Source organism: Zalophus californianus, chromosome 16, assembly GCF_009762305.2.
Source record: "Zalophus californianus isolate mZalCal1 chromosome 16, mZalCal1.pri.v2, whole genome shotgun sequence".
Taxonomy (NCBI): Eukaryota; Metazoa; Chordata; class Mammalia; order Carnivora; family Otariidae; genus Zalophus; species Zalophus californianus.
Window position 1 is genome coordinate 7,163,861 of NC_045610.1, and position 26,485 is coordinate 7,190,345.

Consider the following 26,485-nt stretch of genomic DNA (forward strand, 5'->3'; position numbering starts at 1 on the left):
TCATTCCGAGAAGCTTCTCTAAACACGAAGGCCATTTCGGACGGCCGAGCTCATTATATGAAGGGACTGATTAGTCAGGGAACCCTGAAACCCCTAAACGTATGCGGAGTCCCCTGAGCCACACAGGTGCTGCTGGCACCCAGTTTGGGGAACGGGATGGCAAAAGCACGTAGCCCTGAGAACACAGGAGATGCGCATGCACCTGCTGCCCTTGTCAAGCCCCCGGGGACGGGCCGGGCTTGCCGAGCCGCTTGACTGCACCCCCTCAGCAGTGAGAGAATGTGTCCCAGACGGTGTATTTCTGCCAGCGGGGTGCACTTGTAAGTGCTGTGCGCGACCAGCGCGTTAGCCTGTTGGCCGCCCTCCACTGCCAGCATCCCAGATGGCACAGCAAAATTTCAGAGCCAGCCTGCTATAATGCACGGTCTGACTTCCCGCAGATATGAACACTGCTCGGGGCCTGGACTGACCTCTCTGCAGGCCAGGACACCAGGCAAACCCAAGCGAAGCCCCCAAAACCCACCCAGTCCTGGGGCTGAACCCGAGACAACGCACACACCCAGCAGCTGTCCCCCGCACCGGCAGTCACCAGTCAGGACACAGCCCAACCAGTGGTGTAGGCACCAGCTCATGCTCCGGATCCACCCCTGCCGAGCTGTGGCAACTGGTAACCTCGTGGAAGGTTAGTTTACCGATCAAGGAAATGGGCAATCACTACTTCATAGGATTACTGTGAAAATTCAGCGAGATCATTTCTCAGCAACGTGCACGGCCTACAGCAGAGTCAGCTGTTTTTGTCAACAGAACAGGGGATGAAGTCTGGTGACTCCCAGAACCTATTAAAGGCATTAACGCCCACTACTCCCCTTCCGGACGCTCCGGCCAAGGTGACAAGCGTACACACTTTGATACGGCTGCATCTTCAAAGTAGCCTGGGCTAGGGGGTGTGGGGTAAGGGGGGTGGGGGGCAGGACGCATGTGCCCCCCCATGGATGGAGGTCTCCTGGGAGAACAGCAGTACCTTACGTTGACAAGCGTGGCACTGACGTTTCGAATCTTCATCGGGATGGCAGAGCCTGTTCCAAGGAAGACGATTTCTGGATATTGGCTTCTTTTCTCTGTGAAAAACACCCGTAAAAGGGTCCATTTGTTTGGATCAGACGTGAGCCAGCATTCAGCCCTGAGAGGGGTAGGTCCAGCCTCCCAGGAGGGGCTAGTCATCCCACCTGGCAGGGGTCCTTCTGAGGCGGGGCCCCCGGCTGTTTGTGGGTAAGTGGCTCTCTGGAAGGCAGAGTGAATAAACCCAGAGCCTTTCCTTCCAGAGACGTGCTCTGAGTCTTTCGCATCACAAAGGGCACTTCTTCAGGCTATGATTCATTTACCGCAAGGGGCTGGCATCAGCCTGGCATCCAGCCCTTACCACCAGACCTGTTCTTCTTACAGGCGCCATAACCACCCTGCTGGGGTGGGGGAACCCTCGGCTTTACAGGGGTGCGAACAGGCTCAGAGGGTCAGCCCCCCAGATGGGAAGAGGCAGAGCCAGGACCGGAGGCCAGGGAGACCTGGTATGTCCCTTCCATGAGAGGCGAGGCTCTACACCAGCCCAGGCTGACTTCTCCGGAGAACCAACTGTTGGGGGGAAGGACCACCTGGCTGCATTAACGCCCTCCGCTTTCTAGTCCGGCATTCTCTGCTTCTAGCATTAGTTGAAAAGCAGGCTAGAAAACCCAGCTACTAGAGCAGAGGTCCCCAAGCTCCCCGTAACGACTTTTCCTGATGGGGCAGTGAAAGCCCAGCAAGGTGAGTGACGGGGCCAGACCTGCCGTGGCTCCCTATTAGCCAAGCCAGGACCAGATCCCGAGTCGGCAGAGGCCCGGTACAAAGTTCTTTCCAGGGTCTTGCAGGAGCTCCCAGAACCGTGGCACATGGTGCATGCCCATTATACAAGGGCTGGGCACCATCACCCAACATTCGGATTGAGCTGGTCTTTGGTGGGGAGGGCAGGTGGGCAGGCACAGGCACGGGCGTTTTTGGAGAATAAAGCAGCATGGGGTTATGGAACTAGACCTGGTTAAATGGTGCCAGGCTGTCATTCTCCTTAGCGCTTTGAAACACCCGCAGGAGGGCAGCAACCAGGAGGGGAAGGCGGCTCCGGGGTCTTCTGCTCACCTGCTGGGGCTGGGCCATCCTGCACGGCCTCCCGGTATTCCTGCACGCTTTCCTGGAAATTGGGGAGCTCCAGGGCCTCGGCTATGAATTCATCGGAATTGCAGACAATAACAGCATCCCTGCAGGGAGGACAGCATCTCAGTGACCAAAGCGGGCGAGTGGCCTCAAGCAGACGCCCATCTGCAGAAAGTTCTCCAAATCAAGACTGAAGAGGAAGCAACCCGGGGCAGTTCTGTTCTCCTGCCATGTGGAACCCTTCTCAGCGAAGCGGGGGCCTTGGAGCACGTTCTGAACAGCTTCGGCCCCTCAGGACATCTCAGCTCAGAGTCTGACAACCCTGGCAATACTGACATCCGGCAGGGTCCTGACCTCTGCCTGCCGGATGCCACCAGCACCCCCATGAACATGGGCACAGCTCATCCCCCAAGAACCCTGTGGAAACGCAGGCCCTGATTTGGCGCCTCGGGGATGGAACCCGAGGCTGTTTTCTAGCAAGGCCCCGATGCTACAACATGGCTGGTCCCGGGCAACTCTGAGAGGCCAGCCTCGGATGGGCGGCTCTTCACCCAGACTGGGTGCTCTGCTCACCTGGGAGCTCACACAGCGAGGCCAGGCCCAGCTCCCCAGTTTCTAACGCAGGAGGCCGGGGGCGTGCACTCCGCCCAGGTAAAGGCGAATCTGGGTATCGGCCAGGCTCGTTACTCAAGGTTTGTGAACCGCCGACAGCAGGCTCCAAAATCCCAAGCCCGCATCTGTGGGCCCCAGTCACGCGACCATGTGGTCTCTCAGAAAACCCAGCTACTCAACACCAGAGCCTCCTCATCCAGTTACAACTAAGACGGACACAACGCAGCACAGAGGAAGCTTCGACCTGCTCGAGATGCAGATCGGACACATGAGCCACATGGAGGGATTGCTGGCGGGACCGTCCATGGGCAGGGCCTTTCTGGACGTCACGTTCACATTTACCGAGGGCCTCAGAACGGGTCACACCCCAACCCAGCCATCCCACATCTAAGAATCGCTCTAAGGGGATAAGAGTTCCACTCAAGACACTTACACACTAAACATTTAACGCTTTACATTAAACAATGTTGTTAACAACAACCTAGAAATGTCTGAAATGAGCAAAACGTCCCTATGTGGAGAACCCATCAAAGTCTTGTTCCTGAAGGCTACATAATGACTCGGGAAAAGACGGGCCCAGACCCACACACACACTTTTCCAAAAGACTGCATTCCCCATGTGCTCCAATTTAAAAGACAAAATGTTAATGATTCTCTCTTATCTCGGAGGATGGGACCACGGGTGCCTAATCTTCTCCATCAAACACTCACGTTCTTTGTTGTAAAACAAGAGAAGTGGTATCACCATTATCATGAGGGAAAACGCCTTGAGGAAAGAATAATCGCTGGCCTCTTCTTCCCACCTCAGCCCGGACCAGAGCAGCCGGTTCCGGGACCGGATCTTGCTGGGGAACTCAGCCGCACCGGCTCATTGACTGGTGCTCCAGGCCCCGGCAGAGGCAGGGATGGAGTTCAACACCCAGGACACACACCGCATGGCCCACTCGGGCTGAAACATCTACCGCCTGGCCCTTCGCGAGAAGAGCTTGGCAACCCCCGATCTAGACTCTTCGATCAGCTCAGAGTCCCACAGACCTCTGCCACTCCCTCCGAGGACGGAGCTGATACTTGAGGAGACATTCGCCCCGGACTGTGGGCACACGGAAGGCAGTGTGTTCCTCCTGGAAGACACAAATCCCACTTGGTGGAGAGAAGGAACAGGCAAGGGGGCGGGCCAGGGGACCGCGGGGGACACTACCTGGCTGTGGGGGATGGCGAGCGGGGGGAAGATGGTGGGGTGGATGAGGCTGAGCTGCGTCTGGATCTTGTGGCTGCGGAGATTGTGGACCGAAGAGCAGCTCTCGTTCAGGACCAGGTGCTGGGTGGCGGGCCCAAACCTACGGCAAAGTGACGGGGCGTTCACAGGGCCCTTTAGGAGGACTCCCACCAAAGGGGTAGCGGCGACACCAGGGGCAAAGAAGGTAGAGGGAAGGGTTCAGAGACACTAAGTGGCGGGTCCAAAAAGACCGGCCGACAGGGTCCCGCTCCTCCGCCTCCAAGCCCAGTGCCCTCTCCAGACCGAAGCGCCTCGGGCTGTGCTGAAGGAGCACACGAAGAACCCAGAAGGCTAGATGTCAGGAGCCTGCAGCCAGGGACTGGGAACGAAGTGGAGTACGGGGCGGAAGAAGAGGCAACACCGTACAGGGATCCTTAAGGACGCGGGCCCTCCAGGGAGGGCAGGCCAAGGGCAGGAGCCTGCGGGGCTCGCGAGGAAGGAGCGGAGGGGGCGCCGAGTTCGGCTCCAACACTCCCTCCCCCCGGCTGCTGAGCTTGGCCAGTGGGGCCCCGAGGAGAAGGCAGGGCGACCCCTTCTCCAGTTACTAGACGCTGGTAGACCTCGCAGGGTGGGTGGCGAGAGGCGAGGGCATGCAATGAGCTGCGGACTCGTCCACACCCCGCCTGTCACTCCCTAACCTGAGGCTCACGGAGAGCGGGCGGCAGGTACTCCTTCGGAGTGGGGAGGATGGCAGGCGGATCCAGCTGGGCCCGACACGAGCCGTCTGCACCAGCGGCACGGGTGTCTGCTCCCCAAACTCACCCCAAGCTCCGGGAGGGCAGGGAGCCCCGGGAGGAAGGGGAGGGAGCACCTCCCGGTGTGAGGGGGATCACGGATGGAAATACGTCCTACCTCTCCATCCACTGCTGGTATCTGGGGTCCGCAAGCACACCCTCCGGGGCCATGTGCACCACGAGCGCCACGGGGGCATCGGCATTTCCTTGGTACCTGGGCGGAAGGAAGGAGGAGTGGAGTCGGGCCGTGTACAGCGATGCAGACTCAGAACCACCACAAGCCGTGACCGTGCGGCCAGGGAAGGGCACCGCGCGGCTTGCTCTCGACTGCAGGGACCCACAGCCTCCGCGCCCAGGCCAGGCTGTGGCCGGGCTGCTCCCAGAGGTACCTGAGCCCGGCAGGGCACCGACCCGGGATTCCTCTAGTCCACAGGCTCTGGGGCTGGCCCCTGGGCCTTCCCACTGAGAGCCCGAGCCTCCTCCTGCCCCCTCCGGGCACAGGGCTCTGACCTGCGCAGCAGGACCCAAGCTCTCCCAGCCTGTTCTTGCTCCGGTTCTCCTTTATCCTTCACAGGACCCTTCCCCATGAATCTCGGGCACCTGCAGTCCCACCTTGCCGTCTGCCTTCCAGCAGACCCGAGCCACGGGCGTGGAGAAGTAAAATTGTAATTCCGTCCAGAGTTGTCACTTACTAACACACCGAGGTGCTTCCTTCCGGTTCCTCCCCCCAGAAAATACACGCAGTACTTTCTCCCTACCCCTCCCTTCTGCACAAGGGTGACCTGAGGACAACACAAAGCCTGCGCCACCACGGAACCCGGATTCACCCATTGAGAATAAAGTGCATCTCAGGAAGAGCTTCCAACGCTAACTTAAAAGCGTTACAGCTGCCCAAAAAAGATCTGTTGTGATAAGTGTAATAAAACAGTGCGTGCAAAACAGACAATACAAATTAGGAACGGAGAAATACACGTAGAGTAAACCATTAGGAATGGGAGAGAAACGAAAACAGCGTTTTCGTGGGGGTCAAAGCTCCCCGGGACTGAGGCTGAGCTGCCCGTGGGTCCACTTTCTTGGGTGACGAGAGAGAATGGCACCCGGGCCACCAGAAAAGCAGACCAAAGGTGTGTCCAGACTGAGATTCTGTCCCGTAACACGGGCTCTCAACCAAGACGGTCCCACAGCCTTCAGACCCGCCTACTCAGATTCAATATAGGCAAGCGAAGAAAACTTACTTAGGTAAAAATAACCCAAATAACGATCGGGGTATTAATTAGAACTGAAGAAAGTTCTAGAATTTGTCCTAGACTTTGCACTCTAATGGGCCACTGGTTTTCTAGTCGGCAAGTGGTCTCTGACTTTCGCTCTTTTCTAATTTCACTTCCAAGGCTGCACGCACAAAGCCCACCAGGCAGGAGTCTGGAACTCAGAGCGTGGCCTTCCGCAGCCAGGGCTCAGTGCCAGGAGCAGCCACGGGTCAGGCAGACACCCTGACCCTGGTCGATGCCGGCTGGCCTCCCCCCACCCCCAGAGCCCTCATTACCTCTTGAAGGTGGCATTCTCACAGATGGGTTGAATGAATCCTTCGTCCGGACATTCTACCACAACAAAGGCAAGACCAGGGTCCGGAGGAGTACAGATCTCTTCAGGCAAAATCTGCAAAATCACTGGGGTCATGGTTCTCTCCCAGGGCAGAGTCACAGCTCGGCAAACACTGCCTGGCCTTCAAGGCAACGGCCCACCTTACGTATAATCCCTCCTGAACAAGCACAAAGCCAACATGAGGATCACCACCCATGCCCTTGCCGCGCTCTGCTCATGTATGCCCAGGCGGCCGGCTTGCAGAGGGCGTCTCAAACCCAGGGTGACCACGAAACCAGGCGGGACATTCGCGGCGCCCTCAGGTCTGCGGCCACTGGCCCTGACACCCTTAGACGCCGGAGGAAACATCCTGGCTAAGAACACAGTGGCATTCCTTGGGGCCAGGGGCCTAAAACGCATCCCTCAAATGCTAAGGAGATGCTCCGCAGATACACCCAAAGGCAGGCAGCGTGGACAAGCGGGACAAGTCCAGATAAGAGACCCTGCTGCAGGGGCGCCTGGGTGGCTCAGTCGGTTAAGCGTCTGCCTTCAGCTCGGGTCATGTTCCCGGGGTCCTGGGATCGAGCCCCACGTCGGGCTCCCCGCTCGGCGGGGAACCTGCTTCTCCCTCTGCCTCTCCCCCTGCTTGTGCTCTGTCTCTGATAAATAAATAAAGTCGTAAAAAAAAAAAAAAAAAGGACCCTGCTGTATCGCTCAGCCCAGTGAAGGAAGGCTGAGCTGTCTTACTTCCCTCAAAGGGGAGGTCTGCACCCGCGCTCCAGGCCCCGGCCGTAACTGCCGAAACGTGGCAAAAACGGGGTGTCTCACCTCTCTGCCCTCATAAGTGATGCTCTTCCCGGCCTTGACTGCGGCAATGATGGGAGCGATGGCAGCTGTCCCACTGGAAGAAGGGGCCGGCCGGCCGTGAGACGAGGTGCGGCAGGGCCACAGGCGCCCCCACCCCCTCCCCCCGGCCCAACGGCGCGCCCCCCGCCGACACTCACACTGGCAGGCCCAGCTCCTTGGCTTTGAGCACCAGGAAGTTGCCCTTCTTCACATGAAGCTGTGACAAAAAGAACGTGAACACCACCTCAGCGAGGGAGGAAGGGGGCAGCTGGGCTTTACCCAGCCTCCGTCCAAGCACGCCGTTCTGGTTTTACTCCCTCGTGTCGCCTCCCCAATCCTCAAAATGCAGCCCGGGTACTGCTCGGAGGTGAAGTACTCTGTGTTCCATGCTATCTCGCGAAGAAGTCCTCTACTCTGAAATACTCCAGGACTAGAAGCTGAACGATTAAAACACGGGGCCTTACCTCCCCATGTTACCGTCTTATGAATGTAATAAAATTCGATCCATTTCCAAATCAAACAAAAAGGCTCCTTCGTGTGTCCTTGAGGACGAACACCTCTATCCCACCGTCTTGCACTCGGCGTGCAGGAGCTAACAGGACGTGACCCGACCATGCCGATCCCTGTCCGACTTAATATTGCAGTGACAGGAACAGGGCAATCAAAGCGTGGAGGGTCTTTCCCTGGTGTTTTTCACAAACCTGCAACACGGTGTTGCTTTTACCCTGGAGGAAAGCTGTAATGAACAATCCCCAATACACTATTATGTTATAAGGGCGTACGACAATCCTGCCACAAAACCTCATAATCATCAATCATTCTGTCCCTGAAAATGTGTATTTATGTCATATGTAATAACAAAAAAAAATTGGAAAGCACATAAAATGTTAATAAATTTTTGAGTACTGAATTACATTCGATTTTCATTTTTCTTCCTTAGATCTTTAAAAGGAAATTACTCTTAGGGCAAAGTCTCCGATTTGGATCCTCAAGCCTTACTAGGATTCTAGAATTTTCTGGCGTGGCAAATGCTATCCTAGAGGAGGGATTACAGCCTAAGTGTGTGCATATAACACAAAGGTGATGAGCTCCAATGACATTTTCAGATGATGACATTAGCAGGGCCTGTTGTGACCCAGCCTTCCCTCCACAGACCCAAATGCGTTTCAGGATGGCAACCAAGTGCCCTAACGTTTCACAGGGACTTGCAGACCTAAGGCAGGCAAAAGCCCTCCCTCTACGATGAGCTGGGCTCAACCCACGAGAAACTGTTCCCACCGAGGGTGTGGGGTGTGTGGAACACGGAGGCGAAGCAGAATGCAGTCCCCAGAGGTCCGGGACAGCCACAGTCTACAGGGGGGCGTGCCCCAGCACACAGAGCACAGGCCATCCTGCCCCACGGCCTCTACCGAGGAAGGCGGGAGGGACCTAATACAATTACAGATGACCAGAGAAACCTACCTGGAAAATTATTTTGCTGCCGAAAAACTCAGAAACACACAAGGAACAAGCCTATCAACAACCATCCTTCACTTTCATAAAAACTACTACTTAAATACAGTGACAGACGGGATACCGGTAATGATCTCGCAGCTAATAATGATTACTGCTGACCTTCCGGAAGGGTTATCCCTGGTGGGTGTGATCATTTGGATAAGAAGTGCAAATATATTTTAAAGTCAACATTACTCCTCAGAAAATAATCACTGCCCACAAAAAGACAACGTAGGGCCTTACCGCAGATGAAAGTGTTCACTGCAGAGAATCAGATTTTAGCGCACAGCCCTGTTAAAACGAGGCCATTCGTCCAATTTTTAAAACACCCTATGGTAATAGAATTTTCACAGAATCGGACCAACTTCAGATTTATGGACACATTACGTTCGATTTTCATTTTTCTTCCTTAGATCTTTAAAAGGAAATTACTCTTAGGGCAAAGTCTCCGATTTGGATCCTCAAGCCTTACTAGGATTCTAGAATTTTCTGGCGTGGCAAATGCTATCCTAGAGGATATCTGGGAATTCTAGATGCCTCTGGGAATGCTAGCCAACATGAAAATGAGCCCAATGCTAGTGGTTGAACAGCTACGATAAAATGATACAAAGTAAAACAGAGTTGGAGGAGTCTGAACGAAGGCTCAGTTCACCTGAAGGCAAATAAGGCTACCTTTATTTCTCAAGTGCAAGACGGCCAGGCCAGTCGTAGGCAAACATAAACCAGGGGACGTAGGAGCCGCTAGCTTTGAGTCACTGGACGAAAGCTAAGCAAGGGTCACCATCACACACTCACAGAAAGCCCACCGGAGAGACACTTGCTTACCTTACAGACAAAAGCTACAACCAAGGAGGGGTCCCTGCCACTCTTTTTCTGGCCAATACCTGAGAAAAAAACATAGCTGATTGTAACAAGGCAAACGGGAAGGTTTATGGGCTTCACAGACCAATGATCGTCTGAAGTTTGGTTCGGCTTCGTGCCAAATTAAACGGACATGAGTTTGATACAAAAGCCAAAGGAAACACTGGTGTTCTTTCCCCCGCAGACCTGTTCTTTTTCCTACTCACACCCGAGGTCGGAGTGAATGGAAAACACAAATCGCCAGGGGGAAAAACTTTAGAACTAGCTAGTGAAACATTTAAAAAAATGACCCATTTTACCCAGATGGGGAGGAGAGAGAAAAAAATAAGTTGTAGCGTGCTTTCTAAACAAGCGAATGCGAAACACCACGTAAGCCAACAGGCCTGCAGAGAAAATGTGGGTGTGGGTCTTCAGCCGGCCATCCCAAGGAACACGGCTCCCGGGGTCAGCCCCTTCTCAGTGGGTCTGCAGCCGGCCATCCCAGGGAGGACGGCTCCCGGGGTCAGCCCTTTCTCAGTGGGTCTGCAGCCGGCCATCCCAAGGAACACGGCTCCCGGGGTCAGCCCCTTCTCGATGGGTCTTCAGCCGGCCATCCCAGGGAGGACAGCTCCCGGGGTCAGCGCTTTCTCAGTCATCAGACAGAAAACAATCCGGGCAGAAGGAGGAATGTTAGCAGCCCTGCCCAACACCAGACCACAGCCCCCGAAGGGGTCCCAGTCCTCCGACACATCTAAGCTTGGGATTTTTAACTCCACTTCTCAGCAGGCTGTCCTTCTGGAAGAGAAGGGGACCAATCCCCTCACTGACCCGACTGGTCGGCTCTGCAGTTTTCTGCATTCGTGAAAAATTCCTTTGCATTAATGAAAAACACAAAAGCCTCTGTAGGAACCAATCTGCCAGACCCTGCCCTCCTCCAGGGAAACTGAACACAAAGTCTGGAGCCCAGCCACGGCTGGGGGTCAGCCCCAGAGCTCTGTACAGCCGTCTTCACGGCAACCCCGCCCCCCCACACTCGCCAAGTCCCACAGCACGCCAAGGAGGACGGACCTGTCTGACACACAGGCTAACAGTGCCAGTTTGGCACATGAAGGGACAGGAGATTAAGAAAACCATTCTCTTGGGCGCCTGGGTGGCTCAGTTGGTTAAGCGACTGCCTCTGGCTCAGGTCATAATGCTGGAGTCCCGGGATTAAATCCCGCATCGGGCTCCCTGCTCAGTGGGGAGCCTGCTTCTCCCTCTGACCCTCCCTTTTCTCATGCTCTCTCTCTCTCATTCTCTCTCAAATAAGTAAAATCTTTAAAAAAAGAAAACCGTTCTCTTGACAGGTGCACTGTTCTGTGTAAACAGCATTACCATCTGGAAGGTGCTGCTCCTTTTCAGCAGATCCGGAATCCAAAGACCGCCCTGGACTGAGTGGTTCTGGACTCTGAGATGACCGGTGTTCTCCACACTTCTGCTCACCTGGTTGGCAGGGAAGACAATCAAACCCCACGCCACAGAGGTGAGCGCCGAGCCAGGGCCCCGCTGTTCCCACCAGTCAGAAGCAGAGCGCCCGCTGAGGCGGCTTGCCTTCTCCTACGACAACTGCAGGCTGGCTGACGCACCAGCACCACCCTCAGAAGACAGACCTAGGCTGAGGGTCACCCAGCCAGCATGGGCCACAGACTCACGGAGAAGCCACCGGTCACGTGCTAGGAAGGGAGGAACAGCGAGGGACGCAAATCAGGCCCGGGGGTCAGCGGGGATCAGGAAGAGAAGACATCAGATCAGGAGCGAGCCAGGCAGGGAGAGTTCTGATGTGACCGGCTGTCTCACTGACCCCCGGGCGCACCTGCCTCTGCTCAAGCAAACCGCCCCCCCCCCCAGCCTCTCTCCTCCACCGGCGCCCTACAAGCTTCATCTCCTGGCCAGGGCCGGACTTCTCTGCCCCTCGCTGGGGGCTCTGATCTGTGTCCCCTCTGCACTTGGCAGGCATCAGAGGAGTATCAAGGAAATGTCCCCAGCGTCCTGTGTTCTCCTCACAACCGGTAAAACCCCGCATGGAGGGTGACTGGCCTGACCCGCCGACTGTGTGTCCCTAAGTCAAAACCACACCATCTCGCTCTGGGGCCTATGAAGGTTCATGAGACCTTCTGACCTGCTCACAACACTTCCATCAGCATTAGTATTTATGGAAAAGGGTTACCAGGGCAAACCTCTCCAGCAACCTCTCTCCCAAGGGGTACTTACATCTGCGGCAAATAAACCCCAAGCAATAAATGTGCACATCCGAGAGCCGTCTATTTTCTGACACTACTTGATTACATAACATCCCAAAGTATAACCATGATCATTACCTAGGGGCTAAGCGTGTCTGTAAGATTATAAACTCCCTAAGGGCAGGAACCCTGTCTTAATTTCTCAGCTAAATTTCCTAATCATATTCAGAAACACAAAACTGGGTACACAGCGCCAACATTCCAGCCGTTTCTATCTTTACCCCACATTTTCCTTGCCTGGGACCTGCAGCCCTCCCTCCTGCTAGGAAATGGGACTTGTGCACTCACTGTATATGGGGATCTGGAAGACAGTCATGGTGTCATCCTTGTATTCTGGTGCCGAGTGGGGCCGCACAGCTGCATGAGAAAGACCAAGGACAGTGACCACACTGGACAAACACACTGGGGAAAAATGAGCTTTCCAGATCACCAACCACAAGCAACTGATTTACCTTGGAAGTTGGCTGGGAATCTACACTAAACCCAGAATCTCTGAATAAATGACAATTTTTAGGAAAGAAATACCCATATATTTTCATCGGCTATTAATATCTACTACATTAAAAATAAAACACATAATAGGATCACTGCCTGTTAAAAAATAAAAAAAAAAAACAATTCTCAAATTTAAGAGGCGTAAGTTAACACACAGCATTGTGAGGCCAGGGAATCGGCCATCTCAACTGTAAGAACGGGAATTCAATTTGAAGTAAAACATTAGTGTTTCTATTGAAGAGGCACACTGACAAGCCAGGGAGGCAGGACGGGGCCCTGCTGGCCTCCTTGGTTAGGCCTCTCCCCAGGAAGAGGCCACGTGCCTCCCAGCACCGCTGGAGCAATTCGACTGAGAACCATCTGTAAACTATATCTGGGGGCATGACGTGGGGGCACAGGAATTGCAACAGGCACTATTTTCAAAATTCATCTCATTGATGAAGCATTTGATGTTAAGGCTTAATTTAGTCCAAGTTCTATGGATTCTAGTTTGGGAGACTGGGGCATATATAAGAAAGAAATGGCAGATGGTGAGTCAGACTGAGGAACATACCCAGGTCTATTCCTTTCAATGGACCAGAAAATATCTTGATAGCTTCTAGGTATTTTTCCTACAAAAGACAAAGAAACCAGCAGTTACGGCTGTACTAAAGGCAGAATGCAGCTACACGGCAGCACGTGAGAATTATCAAAGGGCATCAACATAGGGGCGCCTGGGTGGCTCGGTCAGTTGAGTGTCCGACTTGATTTCAGCTCCGGTCGTGATTTCAGGGTCCTGAGATCAAGCCCTACATTGGGCTCTGTGCTCAGCAGGGAATCTGCTTGAGATTCTCTCTCGCTCTCTTTCTCTCTCTCCTCCCGTCTACCACTCCCCCCACTCACCCACACATGCTCGTACTCTCTAAAATAAATAAGTAAAATCTGTAAAAGTACTCATAAAGGAAAAAAAAAATCAGTATTTTACTCTCTTTTTTAAAAAGTTAGTAGATGGGGTGCTTGGGTGGCTCAATCAGTTAAACGTCTGCCTTGGGCTCAGGTCATGATCCCAGGGTCCTGGGATTGAGCCCTACATCGGGCTCCCTGCTTGGCAGGAAGCCTGCTTCTCCCTCTCCCACTCCCCCTGCTTGTGTTCCCTCTCTCGCTGTGTCTCTATCAAATAAATAAATAAATAAAATCTTAAAGAAAAAAAACTTTGAAGAAGTTAGTAGTTTATTTTGTCCCCCCACCAGCTTTATTGAAATGTAATTGACACATAATACTGTGTAAGCTTAAGCTGCACAAGATGATGATTTAAGTCTATGTTGCAAAATGACTACCACCATGTGGCTAACATTCATCACCTCAGTTATAAATACATCTTTTTTTTTAAAGATTTTATTTATTTGACAGAGAGACACAGCGAGAGAGGGAAAACCAGCAGGGGGAGCTGGAGAGCGAGAAGCAGGCTTCCCGCCAAGCAGGGAGCCCGATGCAGGACTCGATCCCAGGACCCCGGGACCATGACCTGAGCCGAAGGCAGACACCCAAAGACTGAGCCACTCAGGTGCCCATAAATAAATCTTAAAAAAGGGGGGGGAGGCATCAACATGAACTTTAGCACTTTGAACCACCTTTACAAATATTTAGTGTCCACCATATACCAGGTTCCAAGGGTTTAGCAGGGGACACGGTCGCCGCCCTCGTGAAACTTAAAATCCAGTGGCGAAAGAACTGAAACAAATGAGCATGGACAACTGGGTAGCAGCAGTTGTGCTAACGATCTGCAAGAAGCTGGAGAGAAGGGAGCAAGATGGCGGAGGAGTAGGAGACCTGGATTTCATCTGGTCTCAGGAATTCAGCTGAATGGGGATCAAACCATTCGGAACACCTACTAACTCAACAGGAGATCAAAGAAATGAGTAGCAACAACGCTCTGAACAGAAAAGCAACCACTTTCTGAAGGTAGGACGTGCGGAGAAGTGAATCCGAGGCGATATTCCGGAGGATAGACGGCGGGGGAGGGGGCCTCCGTCGGCCGCTTCTGGCAAGTGCTAGAGCCGCGGAGCACAAAATCGGGAACTTTTAGAAGCCGGCTCCGCTGAGGGACGTCGCTGCAGTGGCTAAGCGGGGGGTGGAACCCTCGTGGGACAGTGTGGTCTCAGGACCCTCGGGGTCACAGAAAGACCGGGGGTGCCTGAGTGCGCCAGAGCTCCCAGGTATCGGAGCGGGGAAGCCGGCTGCAGAGACGGAGCCGAGGCGCGGGCTCTCAGCTCGGGGTTGCCATAAACTGTGATCCGCGGCCCAGTCGGGCCACTGCTCCTCCAGCAGGGACCCAACAAGCGGCAGAGCCGGGGAGACTCCCCATCCTCCCCTGGGAGGAGCGGCGCGGGAGCGCACCGCGGGGATCTGCTGGGTTTGGAGACTCCACACGGGGTCGGGTGCCAGAGATAGCAACGCTCGGTCACAGGCCGGGTGAGCATGGAGTGCGGCCGGAGACCGGGGACACGGGAGTGACTGCTTTTCTCTGGGGGCGCACTGAGGAGCGGGGCCCCAAGTTCTTGCCTCCTGTGGGGCGGAGATTGGGAGGCCACCATTTTCACCCTGGTCCTCCAAAGCTGTACTGAGAGCTTGCAGGGAACAAAAGCTCCTGAGAGCAAACCCAAGCAGCTTGCTTAGCCCGGACCGACAAGGGCAGGGCAATTCCGCCTCCGGCAAAGACATTTGGGAACCACGGCAACAGGCCCCGCCCCCAGATCAGCAGGAACAGCCACCAAAACCCAAGTTTACCGATCAATGAGAATGGCAGAACTCCAGCACTAGGGGAATACTGCACATAGAATTCATGGCTTTTTTACCATGATTCATTAGTCTTTCACAGGTAATTTTTTTAACTTTTTTTGAATTTTCTTTTTCCCTTTTGCAACCAACATCTTCTAAATCCCTTTTTTAGAAAAAAATTATTTTTCCTTTTTAGAGTCATATTCTATCCCTTCATGGGTTACCCTTATTTTTGGCATATATATATAAGCTGTTCTCTCTTTAAAATTTTGAGATAGTTTCTGCTAACATATCAAAATATACCCTAAATCTCTAGTGTATGGCTTTGTTCTAGTCTCCTCCCTGATCACATTCTCTCCCCTTTTTCCTTTCTTTTTTTTTAAATCCTCTTCTTTTTTCAAACACCTTATCAATGCCTTTTTAAAATTTTTTTATAATTTTCATCTTTACAGTCATATTCCATCCCTTCATCATATCAACCCTTATTTTGTACATATTTAAGTCTTCCTTTAAAATTTTAGGAGGCACTTTCTTCTAACATACCAAAATACACCCAAAATCTAGTGTGTGGCACTGATCTATGCACCAGCCTGATCATATTTGATCATATTCTGTTTTTGTTTTGTTCTGTTTTTGTTCGTCTTTATCTTTTTCTTTTTCTTTTCTCTTTCTTTTTCCTTTTTTTTCCCCTGGGTTCAGCTCTTTTCTGATATGTTTAGAGTATATTTTCTGGGGATGTTGTTAACCTCTTAGCATTCTGTTCTCTCATTCATCTATTCTCCTCTGAACAAAAATGACAAGACGAAAAAAATCACCTCAACAAAAATAACAAGAGGTAGTACCGTCTGCCAGGGACCTACTCAATATGGACATTAGTACGATGTCGGACCTAGAGTTCAGAATCATGATTTTAAAGATACTAGCTGGGCTTGAAAAAAGCGTGGAAGTTATTAGAGAAACCCTTTCTGGAGAAATAAAAGAACTAAAATCTAACCAAGTCAGAATCAAAAAGGCTATTAATGAGCTGCAATCAAAAACGGGGGTACTAACTGCTAGGATAAATGAGGCAGAGGAGAGAATCACCGATATAGAAGACCAAATGATGGAAAATAAAGAAGCTGAGAAAAAGACAAACAACTACTGGATCACGAGGGCAGAATTCGAGAGATAAGCGATACCATAAGATGAAACAGCATTAGAATAATTGGGATCCCAGAAGAAGAAAAGAGAGAGGGGCAGAAGGTATATTGGAGCAAATTATAGCAGAGAACTTCCCTAATGTGGGGAAGGAAACAGGCATCAAAATCCAGGAGGCACAGAGAACCCCTCTCAAAATCAATAAAAATAGGTCAACACCCGACATCTACTAGTAAAACTTACAAGTCTCAGAGACAAAGAGAAAATCTTGAAAGCAGCTGGGGAGAAGAGATATGTAACCTATAATGGTAGAAACGTTAGACTGGCAACAGACCTAATCCACAGAGACCTGGCAGGCCAGAAAGGACTGGCATGATATCTTCAGAGCACTAAATGAGAAAAATATGCAGCCAAGAATACTATATCCAGCTAGGCTGTAATAGAAGGAGAGGTAAAAAGTTTCCAGGACAAACAAAAACTAAAGGAATTTGCAAACACGAAACCAGCCCTACAAGAAATATTGAAAGGGGTCCTCTAAGCAAAGAGAGAGCCTAAAAGCAGCATAGACCAGAAAGGAACACAGACAATATACAGTAACCGTCACCTTACAGGCAATACAATGCCACTAAATTCATACCTTTCAATAGTTACCCTGAATGTAAATGGGCTCAATGCCCCAATCAAAAGACACAGGCTATCAGATTGGATTAAAAAACAAGACCCATCCATATGCTGTCTGCAAGAGACCCATTTTAGACCCAAAGACACCCCCAGATTGAAAGTGAGGGGGTGGAAAACCATTTACCATGCTAATGGACACCAAAAGAAAGCTGGGGTGGCAATCTTTATATCAGACAAATTAGATTTTAAAACAAAGACTGTAATAAGAGATGAAGAAGGACACTATGTCCTACTTAAAGGGTCTATAAAATAAGAAGATCTAGCAATTGTAAATATCTATGCCCCTAATGTGGGAGCAGCCAATTATATAAGGCAATTAATAACAAAAGCAAAGAAACACATTGACAAAAATACAATAAGAGTGGGGGACTTTCACCCCCCTGACTGAAATGGACAGATCATCTAAGCAAAAGATCAACAAGGAAATAAAGACTTTAAATGACACACTGGACCAAATGGACTTCACAGACATATTCAGAACATTCCATCCCAAAGCAACGGAATACACATTCTTCTCTAGTGCCCATGGAACATTCTCCAGAATTGATCACATCCTAGGTCACAAATCAGGTCTCAACCGGTACCAAAAGATTGGGATTATTCCCTGCATATTTTCAGACCACAATGCTTTGAAACTAGAACTCAATCACAAGAGGAAAGTCGGAAAGAACTCAAATACATGGAGGCTAAAGAGCATCCTACTAAAGAATGAATGGGTCAACCAGGAAATTAAAGAAAAATTTAAAAAATTCATGGAAACCAATGAAAATGAAAACACAACTGTTCAAAATCTTTGGGATACAGCAAAGGCAGTCCTGAGAGGAAAGTATATAGCAATACAAGCCTTTCTCAAGAAACAAGAAAGGTCTCAAATACACAACCTAACCCTACACCTAAAGGAGCTAGAGAAAGAACAGCAAATAAAGCCTAAACCGAGCAGGAGAAGAGAAATACTAAAGATCAGAGAAGAAATCAATGAACTAGAAACCAAAAGAACAGTAGAACAGATCAACAAAACCAGGAGCTGGTTCTTTGAAAGAATTAACAAGATTGATCAACCCCTGGCCAGATTTATCAAAAAGAAAAGAGAAATGACCCAAATCATCAAAATCATGAATGAAAGAGGAGCGATCACAACCAACGCCAAAGAAATACAAACAATTATAAGAACATATTATGAGCAACTCTATGCCAGCAAATTAGATAACCTGGAAGAAATGGGTGCATTCCTAGAGATGTATCAACTACCAAAATTGACCCAGGAAGAAATAGAAATCCTGAACAGACCTATAACCAGTAAGGAAATTGAAGCAGTCATCCAAAATCTCCCAACAAACAAAAGCCCAGGGCCAGATGGCTTCCCAGGGGAATTCTACCAAACATTTCAAGAAGAATTAATACCTATTCTGAAACTATTCCAAAAAATAGAAATGGAAGGAAAACTTCCAAACTCATTTTATGAGGCCACCATTACCTTGATCCCAAAACCAAAGACCCCATCCAAAAGCAGAATTACAGACCAGTATCCTTGATGAACATGGACGCAAAAATTCTAACCAAAATACTAGCCAGGAGGATCCAACAATACATTAAAAGGATTCTTCACCATGACCAAGTGGGATTTAACCCTGGGCTGCAAGGTTGGTTCAATGTTCGCAAATCAATCAACATGATACAATACATTAACAAAAGAAAGAACAAGAATCATGATCCTCTCAATAGATGCAGAAAAATCACTTGACAAAGTACAGCATCCTTTCTCGATCAAAACTCTTCAGAGTATAGGGATAGAGGGTACATACCTCAATATCATAAAAGCCATCTATGAAAAACCTACAGGGAATATCATTCTCAATGGGGAAAAACTGAGAGCTTTCCCTCTAAGGTCAGGAACGTGGCAGGGATGTCCACTGTCACCACTGCTATTCAACATAGTATTAGAAGTCCTAGCCACAGCAATCAGACAACAAAAAGAAATCAAAGGCATCCAAATCGGCAAAGAGGAAGTCAAACTCTCACTCTTTGCAGATGATAGGATACTTTATGTGGAAAACCCAAAAGACTCCACCCCAAAACTGCTAGAACTCCTACAGGAATTCAGTCAAGTGGCAGGATATAAAATCAATGCACAGAAATCAGTGGCATTCCTATACACCAACAAGAAGACAGAAGAGAGACAAATTAAGGAGTCGATCCCATTTACAACTGCACCCAAAACCATAGGATACCCAGGAATAAATCTAACCAAAGAGGCAAAGGATCTGTACTCAGTAAAGTATAAAATACTCATGAAAGAAATTGAAGAAGACACAAGGAAATGGAAAAATGTTCCATGCTCATGGATTGGAAGAACAAACATTGTGAAGATGTCAATGCTACCTAGAGCAATGTACACATTCAGTGCAATCCCCATCAAAATACCATCCACTTTTTTCAAAGAAATGGAACAAAGAATCCTAAAATTTGTATGGAACCAGAAGAGACCCTGAATAGCCAGAGGAATATTGAAAAAGAAAAGCAAAGCTGGTGGCATCACAATTCCGACTTCCAGCTCTATTACAAAGCTGTCATCATCAAGACAGTATGGTACTGGCACAAAAACAGACACATAGATCAATGGAACAGAATAGAGAGCCCAGAAATGGACCCTCAACTCTGTGGCCAACTCATCTTTGACAAAGCAGGAAAGAATGTCCAAGGGAGAAAAGACAGTCTCTTCAACAAATGGTGTTGGGAAAATTGGACAGCCACATGCAGAAGAATGAAACTGGACCATTTCCTTACACCATACACAAAAATAGACTCCAAATGGTTGAAAGACCTACACGTGAGACAGAAGTCCATCAAAATCCTAAAGGAGAACACCGGTAGCAAGCTCTTCAACCTCAGCCGCAGCAACTTCTTCCTAGAAACATCGCCAAAGGCAAAGGAAGCAAGGGCAAAAATGAACTATTGGGATTTCATCAAGATAAAAAGCTTTTGCACAGCAAAAGAAACAGTCCACAAAACCAAAAGACAACCGACAGAATGGGAGAAAATAGTTGCAAATGACCTATCAGATAAAGGGCTAGTATCCAAAATCTATAAAGAACTTATCAAACTCAACACCCAACGAACAAATAATCCAATCAAGAAATGGGCAGAAGACATGAACAGCCATTTTTGCAAAGAAGACATCCATATGCCCAAGAGACACATGAAAAAGTGCTCAACATCGCTCGGCATCAGGGAAATCCAAATGAAAACCTCAATGAGATACCACCTCACACCAGTCAGAATGGCTAAAATTAACAAGTCAGGAAACGACAGATGTTGGCGGGGATGCGGAGTAAAGGGAACCCTCCTACACTGTTGGTTCGAATGCAAGCTGGTGCAACCATTTTGGAAAACAGTATGGAGGTTCCTCAAAAAGTTGAAAATAGAGCTACCCTACGATCCAGCAATGGCACTACTAGGTATTTACCACAAAGATACAAATGTAGGGATCCGAAGGGGTACGTGCACCCCGATGTTTATAGCAGCAATGTCCGCAATAGCCAAACTGTGGAAAGAGCCAAGATGTCCATCGACAGATGAATGGATAAAGAAGAGGTGGTATATATATACAATGGAATATTATGCAGCCATCAAAAGGAATGAGATCTTGCCATTTGCAATGACATGGATGGAACTGGAGGGTGTCATGCTGAGTGAAATAAGTCAATCAGAGAAAGACATGTATCACATGACCTCACTGATATGAGGAATTCTTAATCTCAGGAAAGAAACTGAGTGTTACTGGAGTGGTTGGGGGTGGGAGGGATGGGGTGGCTGGATGATAGATATTGGGGAGGGTATGTGCTACGGTGAGCGCTGTGAATTGTGCAAGACTGTTGAATCACAGATCTGTACTTCTGAAACAAATAATGCAACATATTTTAAGAAAAAAGAAAAAGAAGAAGATAACAGGAGAGGAAGAAAAGGGGAGTATGTCAGAGGGGGAGACGAACCATGAGAGATGATGGACTCTGAAAAAGAAACTGAGGGTTCTAGAGGGGAGGGGGGTAGGGGGATGGGTTAGCCTGGTGATGGGTATTGAGGAGGGCACGTTCTGCATGGAGCACTGGGTGTTATGAACAAACAATGAATCATGGAACACTGCACCAAAAACTAATGATGTAATATATGGTGATTAACATAACAATAAAAAATTAAAAAAAAAAAAAAAGAAAAAGAAAGACATGTATCATATGACCTCACTGATATGAGGAATTCTTAATCTCAGGAAACAAACGGAGGGTTGCTGGAGTGGTGGGGGGTGGGAGGGATGACGTGGCTGGGTGATAGACATTGGGGAGTGTATGTGCTATGGTGATCGCTGTGAACTGTGCAAGACTGTTGAATCACAGATCTGTACCTCTGAAAAAAATAATGCAATATATGTTAAGAAAAAAAAAGATAGCAGGAGTGGAAGAATGAAGGGCAGTAAATCGGAGGGGGAGACGAACCATGAGAGATGATGGAGTCTGAAAAACAAACTGAGGGTTCTAGAGAGGAGGGGTGTGGGGGGATGGGTTATCAAAAAAAAAAAAAAAGAAAAAATATAAAAATAAAAAGAAGGTGGAGAGACACAGGGGCCGCGGTGGCACCTGTCTGGAGATTCAGGCAGGTTCCTGCGTGGCATGTCCTTCCAGTGGAGCCCTGAAGGCTCAGAAGCAAAGCCGTGGGATGGGAAGGGGCTTAGGGAAGGGCCGAGAGTGGCCCACGGAGCTCCGGCGGGGAGACTGGAGACAGATGCCGAGCGCAGGCAGGGGCCCAGGGCCCACAGGGCTCGCAGGCCCGATAATGGTGTTCTTGCAGCACTGCAGAGAAGCCCCAAGGGTTCTGGGTGTGACACACGTACATGTATGCCCCAGAGGTTCCTCTGGCTAGTGTTGCAGGGGGAGGGATATGCAGCTGTCATAGTAGACGGGGAAGGCTTCACAGAGGAGACAAATGGGTGGATTTGAGGCACTATTTTAGAGACAAAATGAACAGGCCTTGGTGACTGGTTACCTTTCACCTTTCTTTTTAAATATATTATTTATTTAAGACAGAGAAGGAGACTCCCTGCTGAGCAGGAAGCCCCGATGCAGGGCTCGATCCCAGGACCTTGGGATCATGACCTGAGCCAAGGGCAGATGCTTAACCCACTGAGCCACCCAGGCGCCCACCTTTCACCTTACCAAGTGGGAAATGAATTGTCAGCCAGCAGTGTAAACAATGTGCATACAGCTTCTCAACATTGTTCAGAAGCTGTTCTGGAAGATATAAAGAGGTCTGAAATGTAATAAAAATAAATGCTAACATTCCCTGTGGGCCTCCTTGGTGCCCAACATGTAATAAGTTGGTTCGGTGTTATGTGTATTTCGTGTAATTCTTAGCAACTTTATGGAATTCACAGCCATCTCACAGATGAATGACTGAGGCTCTAAAAGGTAAAGGAACTGGTGCAAGATCGTACAGTTAATCCGGCTTTGGACTCCTTAATTTCAAAGGCTCCACCACCTATTAACTCTGTAGGACCAAAGACGAATTTGCAGAAATAGAAATGCTTGTCACTAACACGAAAAAAGGAGGGGTCGGCTCTGAAAGCTGAGTCAGGAGGGACTCACCAGTTGTGGGGGTCCAGAAAGCACACACTTTGGGAGCCCGGTTTCCTTTAGGGTAAGAATCATTCCTGGAAGCAGAAAGAACATCAGCTGTCTCCTCATGGTGCCGTGCAGCTGCCACCAGGAGGCCGACTCCGTACTTAACCAGCTACATCTGTACTTGTCCTCATTCCTGCTTCTGCACAGTGATCACGGGCCCTGGGCAGAAGTGACTCCTGCTGGAGGTGTAGGGGACACCAGATATTCCTCAGATGCCTCCAGAATGGGCAGGGCTGAGATTGGGGCGAGGCAGTGAGGCACCCGGGATGCAAAATCACACCAAATGATGGGACGCCCTTAAATTCTGTCACCTAGACCCCTCACTGCCTCGCACTGCAGGGTCTCAGCTCTGAGAACGGGAAGGGCTCAACGCTGCACTCCCTCCTATCCATGTCACAAAGCTTATGGACTTTGGCAGTGACACAATCTTGACCTTCCTCATTGGTGGGCATGCATAATGGGGTAATCCGGAGAGTGGGTATGTGCGTGTGGCGGCGAGAGTCTCAGTGGTAAATGCGTGTCCTGTAACCAACACCCACTATATCCTCCAGTTTACTGGCACGTATCTCCAGTCCAGCAACTCAATAAACAGAGTAGATGACAATGCTTGGAAGCAGCATTCATGTCCAAATCTGTCCTTTTGAGTCACAGCTTTCCAAGCTGCAGCTGACAGGGCAAGCATAGAAAGAATTCCAGCTCCCCTGGACTTGGAAGATGGGGGGTGGGGGGGACAAGGCAGGAGCCTCTGACCTCAAAAAGAATATACTTACCACACAACCCCCCCACATTACACCAGTGCATTCGGGTCAGGAATATGTTATCCAAACGAGCCACCTTCAACCTAAGAATGACAAAACATTTGAGCAGGACCGAACAGGTCGACCAAGGACCCTCTCTTCTGCTTTAAAAACACTGTCTCTCCCCGTGGAGAAGCCCCCATGAGCATCTCCACCCCAAAAGAAAACGGTTGACTCACTTGTGCTCCTGCATGAGCCTCTGGACGCCTTCTCCACAGTTGAAGAGGTACCTACAGGACAAACATTAGGCAAGATACTCAGAAGATGTGACTCTGTGAAATTTCTGCTGCGGTTTTAGATGCTCTATTGTACACTACAGAAAACAAACAAAAAACACCAAAAAACAAAACAAAACAAAACAAAAACTCACGTTGGGCTACTGGGCTGCATTTCTGGCGTGAGGATGCTGCTGGTGAGCCCTCCCTGGGAGAGGCCAGCAGGGTACTGGGGGCCTAACAGGCTGGTGCTGGGGTAACGTGGGTCCTTTCCCCCATCACCTCCTCACCTGACCTGATACCCCACACGCCAACCATGAGGTCCCGGTCTTGGGGCGCACGGGAGGGAATGCGGCTCAAAGTGTGTCAAGTGGGGCCTCGGGACCCCAGGCTGGAAAGGGGACGCTCACACCCAAGTCTGGGGCTCCTCCGGGGCTCCCGGGAACTCCACGGGCGTGTGATGTAAGGAATCGGGGAGCCCCCACCACCCCCCCGAGGGTCCAACGTCGGCTGCAGCAGCGGAATCCCACACGAGTGACACGTGGAGGACCCCGGCGCGCAGCACGCGGGCCGGGCGGGGCGCACTGACCGGTTATACTCGGAAAACACGTAGAGCGCCGCGCCCACATCCCGGCCGCCGGCCGCCACCACCTGCAGGTACACGGTGTTCGGGCCCCCGGGCTCCCACGCCGCGCCGCGCTTCTCCCGCGTGCGCAGGTGCCGCAGCGGGTCCTTGGGCGGCCGCTGGCGGCGGGCGGGTCCCTGCGACATGGCGCGCCCGGCCGCGGAGCGCAACAACAGCACAGAACGGAGAGCCCACATGCACCAGCCTCCTTCCCAACGCGCCGGGTGACCTGGCACTTCATGCCCCACGCCCCGCCCCTCCGCCCCGCGTGGCGGGCCCAGCCAATCAGCGCGCCGCGAGCCGAGCTGCCCGCCTACGCGAGGCCGCGCGTCCAATAGAGAGGAGCCTTGCCCCTCGCGACCTGTCAATTGGCGACGACCATAGAGTAGGCGCAGGCTAGAGGGCCCCAGACGACCTTGTCCCTTGCTTCCTTCCGGCTTTCCCTGGTGTCGATTCTTTCCGGAAACTCCCTTTCGCCCGGGGCGGGACTTCCGGAAGCGCAGAGCCGGAAGGAGCCGTCCTGGCACGGGAGATGACTTAGGGGATTTCGAGGTGCGGGAAGGGCGCTCGAGCCCTGTCTCCACCGATTGTCCTGTATCCCGCTGGGCGGGTCAGCCCTTGGAGCTTCGATTTGTTCTTACTCGTGGTGGTGGTTAGGATGAAATGGGAGGAGGTGGGTTATAGAGAGCGTTAGCAGAGGAACGTTCACTAATTTTATTTCCGGCGTGATTCGCGGGAAGGCAGGCTTCAAATGATTGTTTTTACGGTCTTTGGGAAAGAAAGGCAAAAATAGGGGTTAAAAGAACAAACTCTGGAGCAAGAGAGCCTTGGTTCGTTCATTAAGTGGGTGATCTTGACCGGTGAGCTTCAGTTTCCTTATCTGTAAAGTGGGGCGGGAGTAACAGTAACTATGCTTTAAAAAGGTCTTTATAATTAAAGCACCTGATAACATCTTGAAAGCGCTTTCAGTGGCAGTGGTAGGAACGAGGCACTCAGCAAGGGGTAGCAAAAATGAAAGGGAAGTAACAGGCTTCAAGCCACGTAAAATACATTGAAACGACCTGCCGTGGCTGAAGAGGTGCTGACGGGGGACATGGCTGGGTTGATGTCCCAGGACAAGCCCTTTGAAGAGCAGAAAGGGACTTACCGTCCCCTCATAGAGCTGATGAGGATTTCTCCCTGAGCGAGATCGCAGTTAAAAAGCCTCTAGACACCCCTATGATCTGCCCTTGATAAACACAGCGGAACCAGGGCTCTGTCCACACCAGTGTCTGTTCCTCCAGGCATAGATTTAGCCGGAAGGTAGGTCAGGAAAGGTCAGGGCAAGTCAGTTCAGCTTCTCTAGTGGCCAATGTTAGTCATCTAGAACTTTGAGGTCACAGGTGCAGCATTGAAGTGAAATCAAGACAAATACCATGTCAGCTTCTTTGTCTTCTAACCTTTACTGTGTGAATTTACAGAAAGCCAGGAACAGAAAGTTTAAGAGAGAATGCTCACTTTTCTCATAGTACTCATGAGGCTGTGTTAAAAATTATTCCTTTGCAGTCTGCTATTGTCACTAAAATTGTAGCACTTCTCAGACTGAACCCTGGTATGTGCAACTGTGGATGGAGCAGAATGGAATTGGCAAATGCTTGTTGAATTAATCAAGTACACTCATGGAAAAAAAATAAAAAGCCTCTAGAGATGCAAGGAGCACCCTGAATCAGGGAGTTGGGTTTACCTGGAAGCTCCACCCAAATATGAAACTGGCTCGTGGAAGTCTAGCGCACAACTATGTGAAAATACAGGTTCCGGGGGCGCCTGGGTGGCTCCGTCGTTAAGCCTCTGCCTTCGGCTCAGGTCATGGTCCCAGGGTCCTGGGATCGAGCCCCGCATCGGGCTCCCTGCTCGGCGGGAAGCCTGCTTCTCCCTCTCCCACTCCCCCTGCTTGTGTTCCCTCTCTCGCTGTCTCTCTGTCAAATAAATAAATAAAATCTTAAAAAAAAAATAGTTTATGTACTTGGAGTAACCTTGCTGGTGAGGGTCAGGAAAATAGCACCTCGGCTACTTGCGCCTGTGGAGGGCTTAAACAGAGAAAGGACTATGGCACTGCCATCCCCACAAGTGTTCAAAACAAAAACAACAGGGGCGGCTTAGTTGGTTGAGCGTCTGTCTTTGGCTCAAATCGTGATCCTGGGGTGTCTGGGCTGGAGCCTTGCATCGGGCTCCCTGCTCAGCCAGAAGCCTGCTTCTCCCTCTCCCTCTGCTGCCCCCCCCCATG

At 50.5% G+C, this 26,485-nt stretch overlaps 1 protein-coding gene across 2 annotated transcripts in view; it reads right to left on the bottom strand.

Moving 5' to 3' along the window:
• Positions 1-24,470, bottom strand: part of ELAC2 (elaC ribonuclease Z 2) — a 28,853-nt gene extending 4,383 nt beyond the window's left edge. The window contains exons 1-16 of one of the 2 annotated variants that reach the window (XM_027625667.2): positions 24,187-24,470; positions 23,562-23,612; positions 23,356-23,426; positions 22,550-22,614; positions 12,895-12,952; positions 12,135-12,203; positions 10,942-11,049; positions 9,553-9,611; positions 7,392-7,450; positions 7,216-7,288; positions 6,350-6,462; positions 4,925-5,020; positions 3,995-4,133; positions 3,832-3,917; positions 2,170-2,288; positions 1,022-1,118 (exon numbers count right to left, since the gene is read on the bottom strand). In XM_027625667.2, the coding sequence (XP_027481468.1) occupies positions 1,022-1,118; positions 2,170-2,288; positions 3,832-3,917; positions 3,995-4,133; positions 4,925-5,020; positions 6,350-6,462; positions 7,216-7,288; positions 7,392-7,450; positions 9,553-9,611; positions 10,942-11,049; positions 12,135-12,203; positions 12,895-12,952; positions 22,550-22,614; positions 23,356-23,426; positions 23,562-23,612; positions 24,187-24,419 (1,496 nt within the window). In that variant the 5' untranslated portion in view covers positions 24,420-24,470. Of the gene's footprint in view, positions 1-1,021; positions 1,119-2,169; positions 2,289-3,831; positions 3,918-3,994; positions 4,134-4,924; positions 5,021-6,349; positions 6,463-7,215; positions 7,289-7,391; positions 7,451-9,552; positions 9,612-10,941; positions 11,050-12,134; positions 12,204-12,894; positions 12,953-22,549; positions 22,615-23,355; positions 23,427-23,561; positions 23,613-23,752; positions 24,076-24,186 lie in introns of those variants that run through there. The other variant, XM_027625668.2, reaches the window with a different exon arrangement.
• Positions 24,471-26,485: the final 2,015 nt, after the last annotated feature.